Source organism: Lissotriton vulgaris, chromosome 5, assembly GCF_964263255.1.
Source record: "Lissotriton vulgaris chromosome 5, aLisVul1.2, whole genome shotgun sequence".
NCBI classification, from domain to species: Eukaryota; Metazoa; Chordata; class Amphibia; order Caudata; family Salamandridae; genus Lissotriton; species Lissotriton vulgaris.
The window spans coordinates 988,491,869-988,508,822 of record NC_141693.1 but is presented as its reverse complement, the minus strand read 5'-3'; the positions used below and the strand labels follow the sequence as shown (position 1 = coordinate 988,508,822).

General features: G+C 46.2%; 1 protein-coding gene across 1 annotated transcript in view; it reads left to right on the top strand.

Moving 5' to 3' along the window:
• Nucleotides 1-16,954, top strand: part of ENTPD7 (ectonucleoside triphosphate diphosphohydrolase 7) — a 229,407-nt gene that overhangs the window by 131,679 nt on the left and 80,774 nt on the right. The window contains exons 7-8 of the mRNA XM_086922599.1: nucleotides 10,537-10,596; nucleotides 14,383-14,531. Of these exons, the coding sequence (XP_086778725.1) occupies nucleotides 10,537-10,596; nucleotides 14,383-14,531 (209 nt within the window). The remainder of the gene's footprint in view (nucleotides 1-10,536; nucleotides 10,597-14,382; nucleotides 14,532-16,954) is intronic.

Below are 16,954 nucleotides of genomic sequence, written 5' to 3'. Positions count from 1 at the left end.
GCGTTTCTGGCTGCGGCGGCGGCTTCCGGCCGCTTTGCACGCTTTGCACGCTGTGACCTGTAGTCCTTGTGTCACCCGGTATCAGCAGCCCTCCCCCGCACAGCGGCCGCAGAAGGATCAGAGATGGCTTGCGGCGGCGGGAGGAGAGCTGTGAGGCAGCATCAAAGGAGCGGGCAAGAAGAAAAGAAAACGAGGGCTAAAACACCAGAGCCCTCTGAGCAAAGGTAAGCCTTTCAAGCAGGCGAGCGGCGTTGCTGATAAGGTCCCCTGCTCCGCCGGAGAACTGGCAGATGATATAGCGCCTCCTGACGCGTTTCTGGCGGCGGCTTCCGGCCGCTTTGCACGCTGTGACCTGTAGTCCTTGTGTCACCCGGTATCAGCAGCCCTTCCCCGCACAGCGGCCGCAGAAGGTCTGAGATGGCTTGCGGCGGCGGGGGGAGAGCTGTGAGTCAGCAGCAAAGTAGCGGGCAAGAAGAAAAGAAAACGAGGGCTAAAACACCAGACCCCTCTGAGCAAAGGTAAGCCTTTAAAGCAGGCGAGCGGCGTTGCTGATCAGGTCCTCCTATAAATGCAATTACAGTACAGAACAATTATTATTAGCAATGACAATAGCTCAAACTTTCACTAATGCAAGACCTATTTCATTGCAAATGCTTGTTTTGGCGGCGGTGGGGCCAAGGTGGGGGTGGCGGGGTCAGGACAATTAGAAATTAGCCAGCCCCCCACTGATGCCTCTCAAGAGGCGCCAGGGGCTCCCGCTGTGGGTTCTCACAGTCCTGCTGAGAGTTGCAATTAAAGAAGAGTTACAACTTATCTTCACTGACCACATCTGCTTTCACTCTCCCAGCAGCATTTTTTTTTGTTAGCCCACTTGAACTCTGTGTCGTACTGCTTCACTGGTGTTCTGTGTCCAACAGTAGTGCTTTCAGCATAGACCGCAGTCATCACGCGTGACCCTTTGTCTACACTTCTGGGCCCTGCAATGTAGTGGATGCCATGTTGGTTCTGCGTTGTGGCCCTCATAAGGCTTCTCAATACGGTCTTCAATTGTCTCTCCTGTCCACTGGTTGCACAAAGCTTTACCTGGATGCACTGTCTCTCAGTGAAAAGATCAGAAAATAGCACTTCTGGTTTCTGGTTGGGATGGAGGAGAGAGCGCTCACAACTACTGTGCTGCCTTCCTGGCAATGTCCCTCTCCCCTCACTCCAAGGTCTATTTCTGAGCAATACCCTTCAATGAGGATATAACCTGATTTTTACGTCAACAGAGGAACTTGGACCTGTACAGCGCAATCATCATCATCTTCCCAAAGTAATCTTTTATTTTGGGAATAGTCAATACTCCGTGTACTGAGTGTTAAAGCTCTGTAGATCTCTCATTATTGACATTTCCTGAGAAGAAGCATTTTCCCAATGTGATTTGAATGATCATAAATGTGAGAAAGGCTTTTCAAATACTTCTATTTATCAATAGTCCTTGTGCATCATGTTGACTGTATGATAGTCCTACTTAATATTACAATTTTACTTCTTTATTAATAAGGCTCTCATTGCTGCACACATAATTTGTGCTGCTTCCCAATTGGATTATTTGAATCTCCTTTCAAAAGAAAAGAAAACAGGCTCATGTCACCTGCTTGTACCCATTTGTTTAAGGTGGGTGTTCTTGTTCTATCATGTTCATATTTTATCTTGTGCCACTGTTTGCAGGCTCATCTCGTGCTAGTAAAGAAGATAGTGGGTAGTGACCTCCATGATTGCAGTGGTTGGTGCCAGTGGTGGAAGGAAAGCTTCCATCTACTAAAACATTTTGGACAATTGCACTGCCATTCACTATGTCCCAAGCCTCCGTTAATACTAAATGCAATAAGTTTGCATGCATTTAGGTCTGTCTTGCGTGTAACATGCACTATTGTCATATGAAAGCCCTGCCACTCTCATGAGGTGTCTCAGCCTGTGACTCTTGTTTCTTACTACACCTGAAAGCCTTCAGAAAGCATGAGGATACACTATTTTTGGTGAAGCCTGAAAGGATACAGCCAGGCAGTCCTTTCCCTTTTAGGTAAGTTTCCCAACAGGAAATGATCTCCCAAAAGGCCTTCCCATAAAACAAATACCGTAGAAAGGGGATGTTCTGTTCTTTATTGAGTAAATGGTCCTGCTCCTGGGAAGTTCAAGTTCCAGCAGTTGTACTCTGACGCTGGGCTCTTCCTCATCATTGGAGTCGACACTAAAACATGAAGCCAGAAGTTCTAACTCCATCGGCAGAGCCTGTGCAGATAAGGCCTTCCAGCGGACCATGCAGCATTTCCTCGAGGAAAGTCCAGTTGCCCTCTGGGACTTTTCTCAGGGGTGGGCCCCCTCTGGGAGTTTGTATAATCTGGAGGCTCTGACTTCACACTTCCACATTTGGCAAAGCTTATGACAAAGCCAGTGGCCTCCAAGATGCTGACGTCAGTGCCACATGGAATTCCATCTAGGTCCCAATCTTATGAGCTGGTTGGTACTCCATCCTCTGAGCCTTCAAAATCATATAATCCCAATTGCAAAAGAAAAAGTTCGGGCCTGTTTTGATGATGATCATTTGACAGAGCGCCTCTGTAGTGTGCCTAGATTTACCTTAGTGGAGGGACATTTGGCTCAGACTTTGATTCTCTTGCCATGTCTGTTAAATATTATGGCCAATCGGAGGAAGATGATTTGGAGGTTAAGAACCTGCTTCCCTCTTAAAATACAGATGCCGATCTATTCCAGGGGTTACAAAACACATGGTCTGGATATATCTTCAGAAAGGGACATTCTTTACCATTAAGGTATCCTGCCTTCACTTTGGTGGTAAAAACACATAGCAGAAACATTGGGATTAACTTTGATCACGACTGGTGTCAAAACTACCCGTTGATAGCATATGTTAAAAACGTTCTCTGCTGTTTCAGAGCCTTTGTTAATCTTCGAGATACTATTAGAGTCTATACTGACTGCCTGCCAGCCTTCTTGGGCTTGGCAGTCCACAGGCAAGTGACTCGATGACACAGTCCTGCACCTTGTGACCCAAAAGTCATGTTGCATTCCTCTCTGAGGAGTCGAGTTGTAACAATCTTTTCTGCTAAGTTAAACCCGGATGTCTTCCCTAAGGCCCCTCTAGAAAGAGGCTTAAAAGCAGTGGCCGCTTCTCCGTACTAGTGGAGGGGTATCGCCCCCCTTGTCAAAGTAATTCAGCAAAATATAAAATGGTAATAAAACAATATTAACATTTTATTTTTTGCTGATTTACTGACCGGATGTCCGTGTAGGACGGGGCCGGACCATGGCAGGGGCAGGAGTGATGGGCATAGTGAAGTGCTCATGTCGCTTTGGCCGGCCGTATTAGGTCAGCCAAACAGACATGCTCACTTGTGTTTCTTCAACTCAGCTGTGTTGCGCAGCTGGGTGGTGAAACAGCATAGACTCCCAGGCACTGTCTGAGCGGTAAACCAGACCAATATTGGCGCTGCTCTTATAATAGGTATAGCATGAGAGCAGCAGCGGGATTGTGTGGGAAGCCTGTGCCCCAGTGACGGCCGGAGGGGAGCCAGAGAATAGCACAGAGACAGCTGGCATCAAGAGGTGAGTTTTTAATTTTTTTCAAATTTATTATTCCTCTAATCCCCTCCACCCCCACCCACTAGAACTGCTAAAAAGACTGTATTCTGGATTGAAAAGGCTGTTTAGTGCAGACTCGCCGTTCACAATACAGATGCCATGTGCCTCCTGTGCTGCTATGTCCATGCCCTGTGGGAGCTGGTGAATTGGACCGTAATCTGTTTACCTTCTTCATAAAACAGCCATACTATGATCTGATCAGCTATGATTTGGATGCTTGTAAACTGATTTTAACATTTACTGGACTCGCAGATCGTTCAAAATGCTTATGCCCTAGCATAAGAAGCTGATGAGCTATAGAGGGGGTCCGGGAAGCAGAGCTGGTTGCTAATCCTGCTATTGCCTTCTGCCGAAGAAGGATGGATACCTTCATCCTATTTTAGATCTCTGCCTCCTAAACGTCTTCTTGCAGAAGGACAAATGCAAGATGCTTATGCTGGCTCAGTTCCTGTCCGCCTTGAATCCAGGGAATGTATGACGTTAGTATGCCACCTATTACCCCGAAGAAGGTTACAACGACCGCGTTGTTACCACGCATGGCTTTACATCGCAAGTCATTTCTACGACTTGCACTAGATGGCGCGCTGGACTTAGGAATAGTATAAATTACTATTCCTACTCCACTTAGCGCAACAGCAGGCAATGTGTTGGATTTAAAATCCAACACATTCCCTGGTGTTGCACTCCACCTTGCGTTGTAAAGCCACACGTGGTAATAACGCGGTCATTGTAACAACCGCATTGTTATCTACCTGCGTGGTAACAACAGTGTTGTAAACGCTGTTTCCCGAATCCAGGTCACTAAATGATGGCTTTGGACCTCAGGAGGCCTTCTTTCATATAACCATCTTGCAGTCCTACAGATGCTACTTGCAATTAATGGTGGGCCACTAGCATTTTCAGTGCTCCCCTACGGCTTCACCAGTGTCCCTCCCCTGTTCACCAAATTGACGGTGGTGGTCCCAGCACACCTTCGGAATTTGGGGATTCCAATTTTCCCCTACCGCCAGGCTGTTGAAGGCAGGCTCATCGTAATCCGTTATAGACCATCTCTAGAAGAGAAACCACACAACATCATTTGGATTCAGTATCAATTTGTCAAAGTCAAACCTGACTCCGTTCGCACAGCCTCCCTTTCACTGGGGCCATCCTGGAAACAGTGCAGTTTCAAGCCTTTCCTCCACCACGAGTCGTGGACTCCCAGACTATGATCCAGATGTAGTAGCCCCAGTTCTGGATCTTGGTGATTGTGGCACTGAGGCTTCTGTGTCTCTTGGCAACCTTCTGTTTGACTATACCATGTGGCATATGTGAGCTCTGCAGTGAAACCTGAAGTGTCAGTGGGGCCAGCACCAGGGCATCTTTCGCATTAAATCCAGGTTTTGGAGGAGACCCCACAAGACCCGCAATGGTGGCTCAGCCACAATTGGACTGGCAGCTGACCTGTCTGCCTGCCCCATCCAAAGCTGGCAGTGGTGACGAACGTGTCACTGCTGGAATGGATAAGTCAATCCGGCGGATACTAGAAAAACAGTAGTTGCATCTCTTATCCAATCCGAATTGGACTACTGCAATGGGATATATTTTAATGCCCAGAAGCAGTGTCTAAAGAAGCTCCAGATGGTGCAAAACTCTGCGGCACGTCTACTGCTTAATCTTCCCAGGCATAAAACTGTATCCAATGAAATCTGTAATTTGCACTGGCTTCCGGTACTTCAGCGCATTAAATTCAAGGCGCTGTGTCTTGCCTACAAGGCCTTGAATCGTACAGGTCCTGCTTTTCTTCAGAATCTTTTCGTGTGGTACCAACCAACTAGACCTCTTTGGTCGACGGGGTCAAGACTTCTGTCAGTGCTTAGAACTCGGACTTCACATTGGGGGGGCTGTGGTTTTCATTACGGAACTAAACTTTGGAATTCTCTTCCACTTGAACTTAGGGACGCCAGCTCCTTAACTGGCTTTAGGAGAAACTTAAAAACCTGGCTGTTCCAGGGCTAAGCACACAGCAGGGTTATTGTAGTCCTTAGCGCCAAGACACCATTGGGTATTCGTGCGCTTTTATAAATCTCATTAACATCAAGGGGTGGTGGTGCTCTGAGGACTCTGGACGTCGACGGAGACCCTTCTCCGCTTCAAGCTGTAGGAGTTGCGGGCCATTCACCTAACTCGGAAGGCCTTCCTTCAGTCAATCAAAGAAAGGCTGATCCTGATTCTCTTGGACCATACCAGTGCCATGTGGTACTTCAAGATGCCAGGTGGGGTGGTGTCCTGTGATAAGAGGCACATCTTCCCTGGGTGACTGAAGAGTCAGGGCATTTACCTGATCTTAAGCCACCTGGTGGGATCTTTCAACGCCAGGGTGGACAAACTCTGCCAGCGACGCGTGCAATATCACGAAAGGCGGTTACAGTCGTAGGACATTGTACAGCAGTGTAGAGAACCCCCGCTCGATCTTTTCGCTACAGTGAAAACACATTTTCTGGGTTGCAGTAAATTTGACTCATTACATGAGTGATCTCCAAGCACTCTTAGTGCAACCACCTTACACCACCTTTTTTTTAATATAAAGTGATGTGTAGGACCAGTGGAGCCTTTTTGGCAAAAGTCAATACAGCTTTTCACATGGGTAATTGATCACACTCCATGTTCTTTACTCCGCTGCACCCCTCGAAGGAGGAGGAGGAGTGACTTTTGGTAGGATCCTGGAAGAGTTTTGAGTTTCTACCTCAATCACACCAAAGACCATTGGGTAGACGATCAGCTTTTTGTGGGTTTCTCTGGTGCAAAGAAAGGCAAGGGGGTGCCGAAAAGGACTCTGCCAAGGTGGATAGTCCTCTGCATTAAAATCTGCTACGCACTGGTGAAGAAGCAGCCTCTGGAAGGACTGAAGGCCTATTCCACAATCATAAACAGAGTAAAAAAAGAAACTGGTATCGCCATGCAGTGGTGTCGCTGACTAGCAGCTTCATCCTCATTTCTAGGGCAGAACGAAGTCTGCGCGGATCAGAACTGTCCCACCTACTACCATCACTGAAACACGTTTGTTCAGAGAAGCGAGTTGAAATGTCTGAATCCATTTCAGTTCTGTCTTTCCAACATTCTCTGCTTCCTACTTTCCCTTTTCTAGCGAGAGTTATTTGGATGCTCCATCCGCCCGTCATGTGTTGTCCTGACCAACCACTAGTGGTGCGTTTTGTGAACAGTTTATTTTACTTGTTTCCTCCCACTCATTTATTCTTCAGCTAAACTTGATTTTTGTGTTAACATTCCGTATGGTATCCACACTCAAGCTCATTCACAGTTGCCTGGTTGAATATGAAAACTCTCTTCCTAGAGACAGTGGTCGTCCAATAGGTTTTACGAAATCTAGGCCATCTCAGTACAACCACCTTTCAAGGTTTTCTACCAGTGTCTTACTACATTGACCATACGTGATCGAAAAGAGAGGGTGATCAGCTCTTTGTGGGCTTCACCAGAGCCAAGAGAGACAAAGCAATGAACAAGTGCACCATTTCATAGTAGGTTGTATCTTCTGATTATTTGTTTTAAGATATCCTATGCCACAGCAAAGAAAAACCCTCTGGCTGGCATTTGGTTCCACTCCCTCAGGGCCATGGCTACTTCTACAGCTGTTACAAGAGGTGTTTACTGTTTGACATCTGCCGTGTGGCTACATGGCCACACCGTCATATTTGCACAATTGTTTTAAGCTTTATATCCTTGTTGCCTGACTCTCAGTGAAGGGTGCTTTGCCAGGCCTGTGTTGCTTGACACTCTTGTTTAGTTTTGATGCCCAAAACCATCTCCAGCAGGGAGCTAGTACGACTAAGTATGGAGGAAGGGGGTGTGGAGGGGATGAGAAGAGAAGGTGGGCCAGGAAGGCAAAGCCCTAGTATAGCAAAACCGGGGAAGGGTGAATACAACGCCAGACAGGCGGGCGGCTCCGAAAGGGCATGAAGGAATCAGGAGTCAGGTGGCCTGAGCAGGGCAACAAAAAAAGAGAGAGGAGGAGGCGGGAGAAAGGGGTTATCCTGCAGAATGGGGGCCAGTTGAGAAGATAGGAGTCTGTTTTATCCACCACGTTACAAGTAACCTCATAGCGCGCGGCCTTGTACATTCCAGTGAGCCATTCCTCATGTGTCTGCAACTGCGGGGAGCACCAGTGTCGCAGGATACATATTTTGGCAGCCGTGAGGGTGGTGACGAGTAAGCAGCCGGCTTGGGGTGTCAGCTGGGGTAGGTATGTCAAATCGTGGAGGAGAATCAAGGGCCTCTGGAAATGTGAGGGCACATCCATGGATTCCCGTAGGGTAGACACCACCGCCATCCAGAATGATAGTATAGCGGGGCAATCCAGCAGAATATGTACAGTATTGCAAGACACATTACCGCACCGCCAGCAGGCTGAGTGGGGGAGCAGCCCCACAACCTGGAGCTGGGTCAGAGTCCAGTACGATCCCTGAAGAATTTTGGGAAAAAAAGAACTGCATCCTGGCCTCTCGGACTACCCAGTCCAGGTCCTCCAGGAGTACCTATCAGTTTCCTCGTCATACTCCACCTGCAGGTGAGCAAGTCCGGTCACCCCGAGGCTGACCAGTTGCGGCTGGAAGTAGAGGTGGTGGATTAGGAGGTTGTAAAAACGGGGCATCTCTCCCTTAAACCGGCCCCAGGTGTTAAAGTAAGAGAGCACCGGAGAGTGGGTAATGGACCAGGGTTGGGGACAGTTTGCTCAGTAGGCAGTGGTGTAGTTGTGTGTAGTGCCATCACTGAGGGTGAGAGAGGCAGAATTCGTCCTGCAGTGCTTCTAAGGATTCGAGCGTGCCATTAGAAGTCAGGTGCGAAATGGTGAGAATTCCAGATCTGCCCCAGGGCCCTAGTCAACTACAGTGCCCTCTAGTAGTATTCCCGTGGGGGAGCTTTATCATGGAGGTATGCATTCCCCGAATGGAGCTTGTAGGCCCGTTTCCAGGCAATGAGCATGGCAGTCAGCATGGGATTTGGGGTCGCAGTGGGGCCAGGGAGATAAAAGGCCGACCGCCCCGGCAAGCCGTCATGGAGGCTGCGTTGTGTTGCGACCCACAACAGTGGGTTCTGGACCTGGGGTGTGCATGTACACCACTTTTGCCAGATGTAAGGCTAGATAGTAATGTTCTACTGACTGCAGGTTCAAGCCCCCTGCGGACATATGGGCTATAAGCTTTCGGGTCGCCAGATGGGGTCTTGTCGGACCCCAAATGAAGGACCTAATGTTTTTGTCTATCAGACGAAGGGTCCGTAGGGGCATCAATTGGGGGAGTATCACTGGCATGTGAGTGAAACTGGGCAGGGTGACCAATTTCAATGCTTGTGTCCAGCCCCAGAGAGAGATTCAGGTGGGACCAGTTCACGAAGTGCAATCACATTTGTTCCATAAGTGGGTCCAAGTTGTCCACCACCATGCAATTATTGAAGTTCACAGTTGTCCTTCTGTTGTTAACATAATTCCATACATTTGACACTTGTCGCATGAATTTCTCAAAGAGCTCATGTTGAGTGAACTGCAAGCCATACTGCTGTGAATGACACCTCCTGTCAGTCACCATTCAGTTCTAATAGTTTAAATAGAAAGGTTATGATTCACCAACCCTATAGGTAGCATTTGTATAGCTCCTTATCAGCTTAAACCACAGAATTAGGGAATCCGCTGCACAGGAAGAATATACCCGGGCCACTTTTAATTCTTGCTGCCAGAGTTGCCCTCCATTTTTGAAAGGACAGTCGCTATACTGATTTAGAAGAATTTGTCCTTCATGCAATGCTGCTCTATGTAATGCCATTGCTCTTTTACATTTGGTCTAACCCTCCCCTCTAGCCTTGAGATTCTTCGTACTGCTTCACACTCAATGTCTCTCTCAAAGGTGACGCAAAGGTCTCTTGAGCCACTACGAAGAGACACTTCTGAGTACATGTGTGTGCTCTATAAGTGCTGCAGAGGTGCTCATTGATGCCAGGGTGCAGTTGAAGCCAGTGAATAGCTTTGTGTTGATACCCTGGTATCTTAATGTATTGTGAGTCTGCATTTGCTGCTTTTTGCAAGATTGCCACATAATGACCTTTATGTTTCTGAACAGGAAAGCGAGGCTTTGCTAGGTCAGAATAACCAAAGTTTTGTGGTAGTGAACATTGTCCTAAATAGTGGCAACATAGATATTGAAACATTTTCTATATCAGGTGAAGAAATTGTGCCCTCCAATCCTGCTGTGCTTAACAAATAGTTTTGTTACCCCCTTCTCCTCTTACAAGCCCACCAGATATCGCTGATCAGCCTTCAAAAACCCATCCAGATGTTCTGTAGAATCCCTTCACACACAAAGCACCACACTCTGGAACAGCCTCCCATCACACCTACACAAGAAACTGAATCCCTCAAATAATATCTGGGACTGAAAAGAGGCTTGTCAACACCTGCATACACAATGTAATTTCCATGCTTCTGGATCTAGTTCCATTCATCGCGGTGTCTTCAATTTTTACCATTTATCTTCCCTCCAACAGATGTAGAGATCCAAAAGAGGCATAAGCACTATCCAAAATATTATTAATAATAAATAAAATGTGTAATAATGGTCATGGAGGAGCAATGAGATGGTGACTTTCAATCATTTTCAAAATGTGCACTTTCAGGCTGTCGTGACACAGACCTCAAGCGCCGTCCAACACTTCACCAAAATTTGAGTTAATGAATCCTGATGGTTCTGGAATATGGTGTAACTATGAGCACTGGAAAGTTTATATTTGTATGTAATTATTTTAATCCTGGAATATCATTCATATGACCGGCATTATTGGAGAGCTACTGACTAAGACACTTTGAATGTCACTTAAGTCTTATTTGTGTCCTGTTATTATTTTCAGGTGTGTATGCGTGGATCAGCATCAACTTTGTCTTGGGGCGGTTTGATCACATTGAGGATGGTAAGTAACAGTGGTGGAGTTGAATATATTGCCTCTTGTGCAGCATATTCTAGATACGTAAGATGTCGTTTTTGGCAATCCATGGTTGGGGCTCATGTGAGTGTGTCTGATTCTTTATCTTTTTTGCATCGTAAGTTCTCTATCTTAATGCAGGCTTTTCACACTTTGGCAAAGGACCTCGTCAATCCGTAGACCTACCAGGCTGTACGTCTTAATGTAATATGATCAATCTTGCAGAAGTCCGCCTTTCAGTGTAGTTTTATTAACATCATATTCCTTTCCTTTTGCTTTTTCTCTCAAAACTACTTTGAGACAATCTCAGAATAATTTTCTCTGCGTGTAAGTTATTTGAATACAGAAGATTTGTGTGAATTCCTCAATAGTAGCAAACACAACTCTCCAATCAAATAAACTGTTTGTTGACCCTGCAATATAACCTGACATAAGATAAGTTCCTCCCAGGACAAAAGATTTACATCTTCTTTATCTCTGCGTCATCTTTCATTACCTGGGAACAAACCTGCCCAGTTGTTTGTTGCACATTAGATTGCTTCTTGTTTTTCACAATGTTCTGCTAGCCAGATGGCACCTATACCAGAAGATCTGCATATGCATTCAACCAACATACCTTATGTGGGACATTCCAGAAGTATCTCTAAAGTTGGGAAGTCTTCAGAGCACCCACATAGGCTTCAACCCATTCTTTTGTAACTTTATTATCTTACATCCTCGGGAGGTGCTCTCTTCCTTAATAGTCAGCTTGCAATCATTCACCTGTTTTGAAAATAGTGGAGACCAGGAAAGATAAATCTAAAATAGTTCAAGTATGTTGCTGGGCTCTGGTCGGATATCCACACCCAATGTGCTTACATTGATCAGCATAGGTGATTGGCTCTTCGATAAAACATCATAAGCCTCTACCAGCGGAGGCTACACTCTGAAATGAACATGGTGTTGCTGTGCAAAGAGTTTCTAATATGTTCCGCAAACAAGTTTGCATTTGCAGCGCAAAAAAAGGTAATCTTCCAGTGATTGGTAGCTTTTACAATGTAAAGCAACTGTATTGGCAACATTTCCATTTTAACTATCATCTTTGCTCTAACTACTATCAGGTTCTGGGCTTTGTCAAATTGAAACTAGAAACAACAACCCTACAAGAGAAGGGAATGTGTGTCACCTGTCTACAAGATAACCGGAGCGCTCAGTGTCTCTCAATAGGTACACAAAATGTGACAGGCGGAGAATGGGGCCAGGGTAGGCTCAAACATCTGAATGAAACTAGAAAATGGGAAAAACCAGTATCCCTAGTTTAAAAATATATTTTGTTCAAATTCAATAGATTGACTAGTGTTTTAAAGACTCTTTAAAGTATTCAAACTAGATAATAAAGCAAGTCAAATTACATAAACCTGTGCATATTCTTTTCATATTAATACCCACAAAAAACAGTGTTGTGATTCATAAGATGTCCCCAATCCCAGTGAATCACGTCAGAGAAACAACTAAAAAATCATCCTATTAATAATATGAACAACATTCTTCCATCAACTCAATCATACCGTACTAACATCGGTCATACTCAACAAACCAACAATAAAATCAGAACATAAAGTCAGGAGCCTCACATGAGATATATTAGCGATATCATGTACAGCTCGAAGTTTGGGTACAGCCTGTGGTGTTACATAAAGTTATTCAGACACAAGGTAACAAAAATACTGCAAACGTTTAAATGTATGGGCTAGTGTCAACAGATAGTTATGTACATATTTTGTTGAATCTGTCACATTAGTTCAATAAGCATTGCTTTTCGTGTGTCCATAGAGAGAGAGGATAATAGATCCGGCACATTAGAACCATATAATCATCTATCTTTTCTTTACATGTATCACTGCGAGGTTCCTGTCAAAGCGCAGTGCAGAAGAACGTTTCGGTGAAGGGCTAAAATGTAGCTGCCACCTTCTGCAGGGCACAAGCAAGTAGATATCTAAGGGTGTACAGCATGGAGGGAATGAATGGAACAGGTAGGTTCCAGACGAGTGACAAAATTCAGGACTTCAATAGCGACAATTAAGAAAACCTGAACATGCTGTCAACAAGAGCTTTCAATAAGCATGGCTGCGCAGTCTGGATGAACTATGGAAGTCCGCATCTAGATTTGAGCCAAAAACTAGATGATTAGAGCCGCAATGATGGAAAAGGGAAAAAAAACGTATAGAAGGGATATTGAGTCACCAGCTCCAGGCCAAAAGGATGTTGGCTCAACGGCAAAAGGTGAAGAAAAGAAATACACTGGCACCGGGTTCCAGTGCCGGGTCCTCCAAAAGTGGATGGCGTTAGTGGTAGCGGGTCTGTGCAAGGGTGGGGAGACCCTTCCATAATGGTCGTGTGTGACTGATGCTGTCCAAGTGGCAGGGAGGTCAGGCCGTCAGGGAAAAGAAGCTCCTCTCAGGAATCGGCATGGATCTCCAGCTTTGGGAAGTCAGTTTCTAGATAATTGCACGCTTTGTTAAATTGAGCATGTAACAATGAAGCTTTCTCTCTTCCATGGCATACCCAATTCTCTTTCTCCATTAGCTAATTTTGGACATTTTAGCTGGACTTTAGTTTTTATTTTTGTTAATTAAAGCAGCCATAGTGTATGATGGTATTGTGACTCAGTACATTTAATACTGAGAAGTTAAATGAGCTGCGGTTCGTGTTTCCCAAAATTTGTCTTCTGTGTTGTTGAATGATAGATCCTGAGAAGCAGACATTTTCCAAAGCGGCCATTTTTGCTGCTGTTGAGCTAGAAGTTTTTTTTTTTAACAGATTTTGTTAAAGCATGAATACCAAGCTCTGGTTTAGGTTTTTGATCTCCCTGTCCCTCCTGATCTGTCACTGGGACTGTTCTCAACTCATGGGTCCCAGCTGTGCTTTCAAATGCAGTTTATGTACTTGTAAAGCTGCATATTACAACTCTTGGTCCATATTTCTTCTTGCAGTCTGCAGGCCACAGCTTTGGTGACGTCTAGCTTTGCTTCCAAGTACACCTTTCTCTATATATAGCCTGAATTGTGCTTTACAATATGCCTGCCCTATGGAATGGATCCTTGGTTTCTCGTGCTGGGTCCATAGTGCTTCATTGTTAACCCCCAGAGCTGCTGATGCATATGTTGGGAGAGTGTACTGCTGCTCATGCATGGACCCTGAAGGTTGGCCCTCTGTGCCATTGATTCCTCTGTTCTAAGCTTGTTTTTCAGTATCTCTGATGCATGGATGATGATGTACACCTATGAAGCTATGGGAACTATCGTCATTTAAGGCTTGCTTACAGTGTTAATGCAGGACTTTAATGGAATGATTTTTTAATCTCGATATGGTGCTAATTTGTCTGTCATTTATTGAGTAACTGTAATTCAATGTATGCATGACGAAACCTGGATGAATAAATGGGTAACTGTGAGCAACATTGTTTTAGTTTTCAATTTAAAATAGTTAAATGCATATAAATGCAACAATTTTTGCTGAGTAAATGATCAACCATATTATTTGTTAAACTCACTGCATCCATAAACGTTTTTCTTGCGTAGCTGAGTAATTTTAACAGACTTTCTCAGAGCACATGCCTGGTGTTTGAACATGCATCAGTTATCCTATGTTGTCACTCTATGCACTGTGCCTTTGCCCAAGGGTCTCTCCTGAGCTCCAGCATGTGGCACCGTCAGAGTAGAATCGCTAAGCCTTAAACAGGAGTCCTTCTGCTTGTTCTTAGATAGTGTCTAATTCCTATCTCTTTGGTTTCAGAGGATGATGCTGTGGTTGCTGTCACAATAGGTACCGAGAAAGATGCTTTGATTCGGAGGCGAACAGTCGGAGTTCTAGACATGGGTGGAGGCTCGCTCCAGATTGCCTATGAGGTTCCAAGCTCCGTGACCTTCACATCTCCTCAACAGGTGTGTTTGTGGTAGATGTCCATTGTCTAGATGAGGTAGTGGTCCTAAAATACTCATGGTATTCACTCTCTTATATATTTACATTGCTTTTATATACCCCTGTAAAAAAAATTCTCAATTACTCATTTTTAGGTCGAGCCTAGCGTAACGCGCATGCGTTGCTCTAGGAGAGGGCCTCTTGGAATCACTCCAGACTTCCAAGAGACTTCTCCGTGTGGGTCTGACTCCTCCCACACATTCCATTGGCCTTTGCGTGTGGCTTTCAAAAATGAACGCACACAAATGGCCGAAGCCGGGGGTATGTCCCGCATTTTCTGAAAACTTTCACTCTCATGGCCTATGGGTCTCGGGAGCGAGCTGAGCCAGCAGCGGCGCGCAGTGTGCAAGCTGCATTCCAGGATCGGGTTACTAATTAACCCAGCGCAATCGCTTTCGCGACCGCGCTTGTTTTAATAAGACAGCCTAATTTATAGGGTGCCACATACACTAGCTTTCTGATAGGGCTATTATAACTGGGAGGATTTGTTTGTTTCATGAATAGTATGGCTCTAATGCTATTGCGCAGCACAATAATAAGCAGACACTATGAAGCGGAGAGTGCCGAGGATGGAGTCAGGCTGCTCCACTCACGCCCTCCCGCTCGATTCAAACCGGGTATTTTCCTGCCGCTTTGTTAGTGCGACTGAAGGATTCTGTTACGGAGCTATGAGCCTGGTTATGGTGTCTTGAAGGGGCAGCCAATAAGCTCCTTGCTTAATACCGCCTTCGTCCAATTGTAGATCGCTTTGCTGCGGGTGAGCTTTACCCTCCTCGACCATGTGAAAGCGGGCTCCATTTGTCTGGCTTAGCTGGTCGCCTGACGCCTCCGCCCCCTCCACACACTGCAGCTCTGAGCCCAGAGAACCCCTCCTAGACTAATCAGGGCCAGCCAGGCAAGAACCAGGGAGCTGGTGCATGATGCCCGAGTTCCTGGAGGACCCGTCTATGCTGACCAAAGATACGTTTAACAGTGAGCTGCTGGCCAACAGCGTGGCTCTGCCGGCCGGGGAAAAGAGCAAGGACGTGTATGTGCAGCTTTACCGCAAGCACCTAACGGTGCGCAACAAAGGCAAGAGCCGCAACTTCTCCAGCAACCAGGAGAGGGAGGCCACGCCTGCCCGGGGCATGCCTAAAGTGAGCGCCTGACAACGGTAGTGTACATGTTGCCAGGGGGTTGATGTGGGCTCCAGGGAGTAGCACATAGTAAAGTCTTGATGATGGGGGTGAGAGAGAATAGAGTCTTTAAATAACAGATTGCACCATAGGGCGAGTGCACAGGGCCAGAATGGCTCCCTGTGTGCATATGGTTATCCTGGCATTGAAAAGGGTGATCAGCTACACATCATTGGTCGTTGCTGCTGGATTTAACAGAACTAAATAAATGCATTGTTTGTGGTGCAGCTCCGGCCATCAAAACACCCAGAGGCCGTGCTAATCAACCCAGCGCAGTTGTACTTTTTACTACACAGTGCAGAATACCGTGAGTTTTAATCCCACCTTATGGTTTTTGGCCAGCCTAACACTCGCCGTTACTTCAAGGCTTTTGCGTTTGTGCAGCTGCCCGCAGCCCAGCTGGTGCGCTTGTTGGTTTGCTCTGCTCTCATCCGATTTCCTCTATGCTACACTGTGACGGGCTTACAAGCCTGTCCCTATCCTTCCAGGTTATTCCACGAGCTTTCATAGGCCTTTGCCCCTCCTGCACCTAGTATACACCGCATCCCCACTGGCTTCATAGGCCTTCAGCCCCGGCTAATACGACTGCCCCCATCTCTTCAGGAGCTTTCGTCTAGACCGCAAGCCATTATAGGCCTCTGCCCTACCTGCGCCTCTCACACCCCGCAGCTTCACTGGTTCAACAGGATCTATAGCTTCCATCTTCTTTGATCATCACCTCCTCTCATCTTCTCGCATCTCTTGCCTTCTTTACGACCTGCACCCGCCACCCCCTCTCCACGCATGCACTCTGCCCCACAACCGTGGTTACCGTCCTGACTGTGGTTCCTCCATTTCGACTACACCAACGCCCCCGTCCTTCGCGTCACTGCCCGCTGTCCTCCTTCCTTTCCCAACCCTTACCCTCTCCCTTTCCTCCCTGTACAGCACCATTTTTAATGACAACCCCGTCCTGAAGATGATCCTGACCAAAAAGGTTCGAAACGTCGTTGACCGTTCAGTGCAATAGATGGCGCATCTCCCAGTATGGCTCTGTTAAATAATCCGTCAAATCTTCCAAGATACCTGCATTACAATTCATTGTTTTGAGCCACATTGTTCACTTGATACACTGTATATATTCAAGCACCTTCACACCATGCGCCATTCCTGCTGATCACAATTGTCACTTGCGCCGCCACTTCTTGTGTCACTTACACATTTAGAGCACC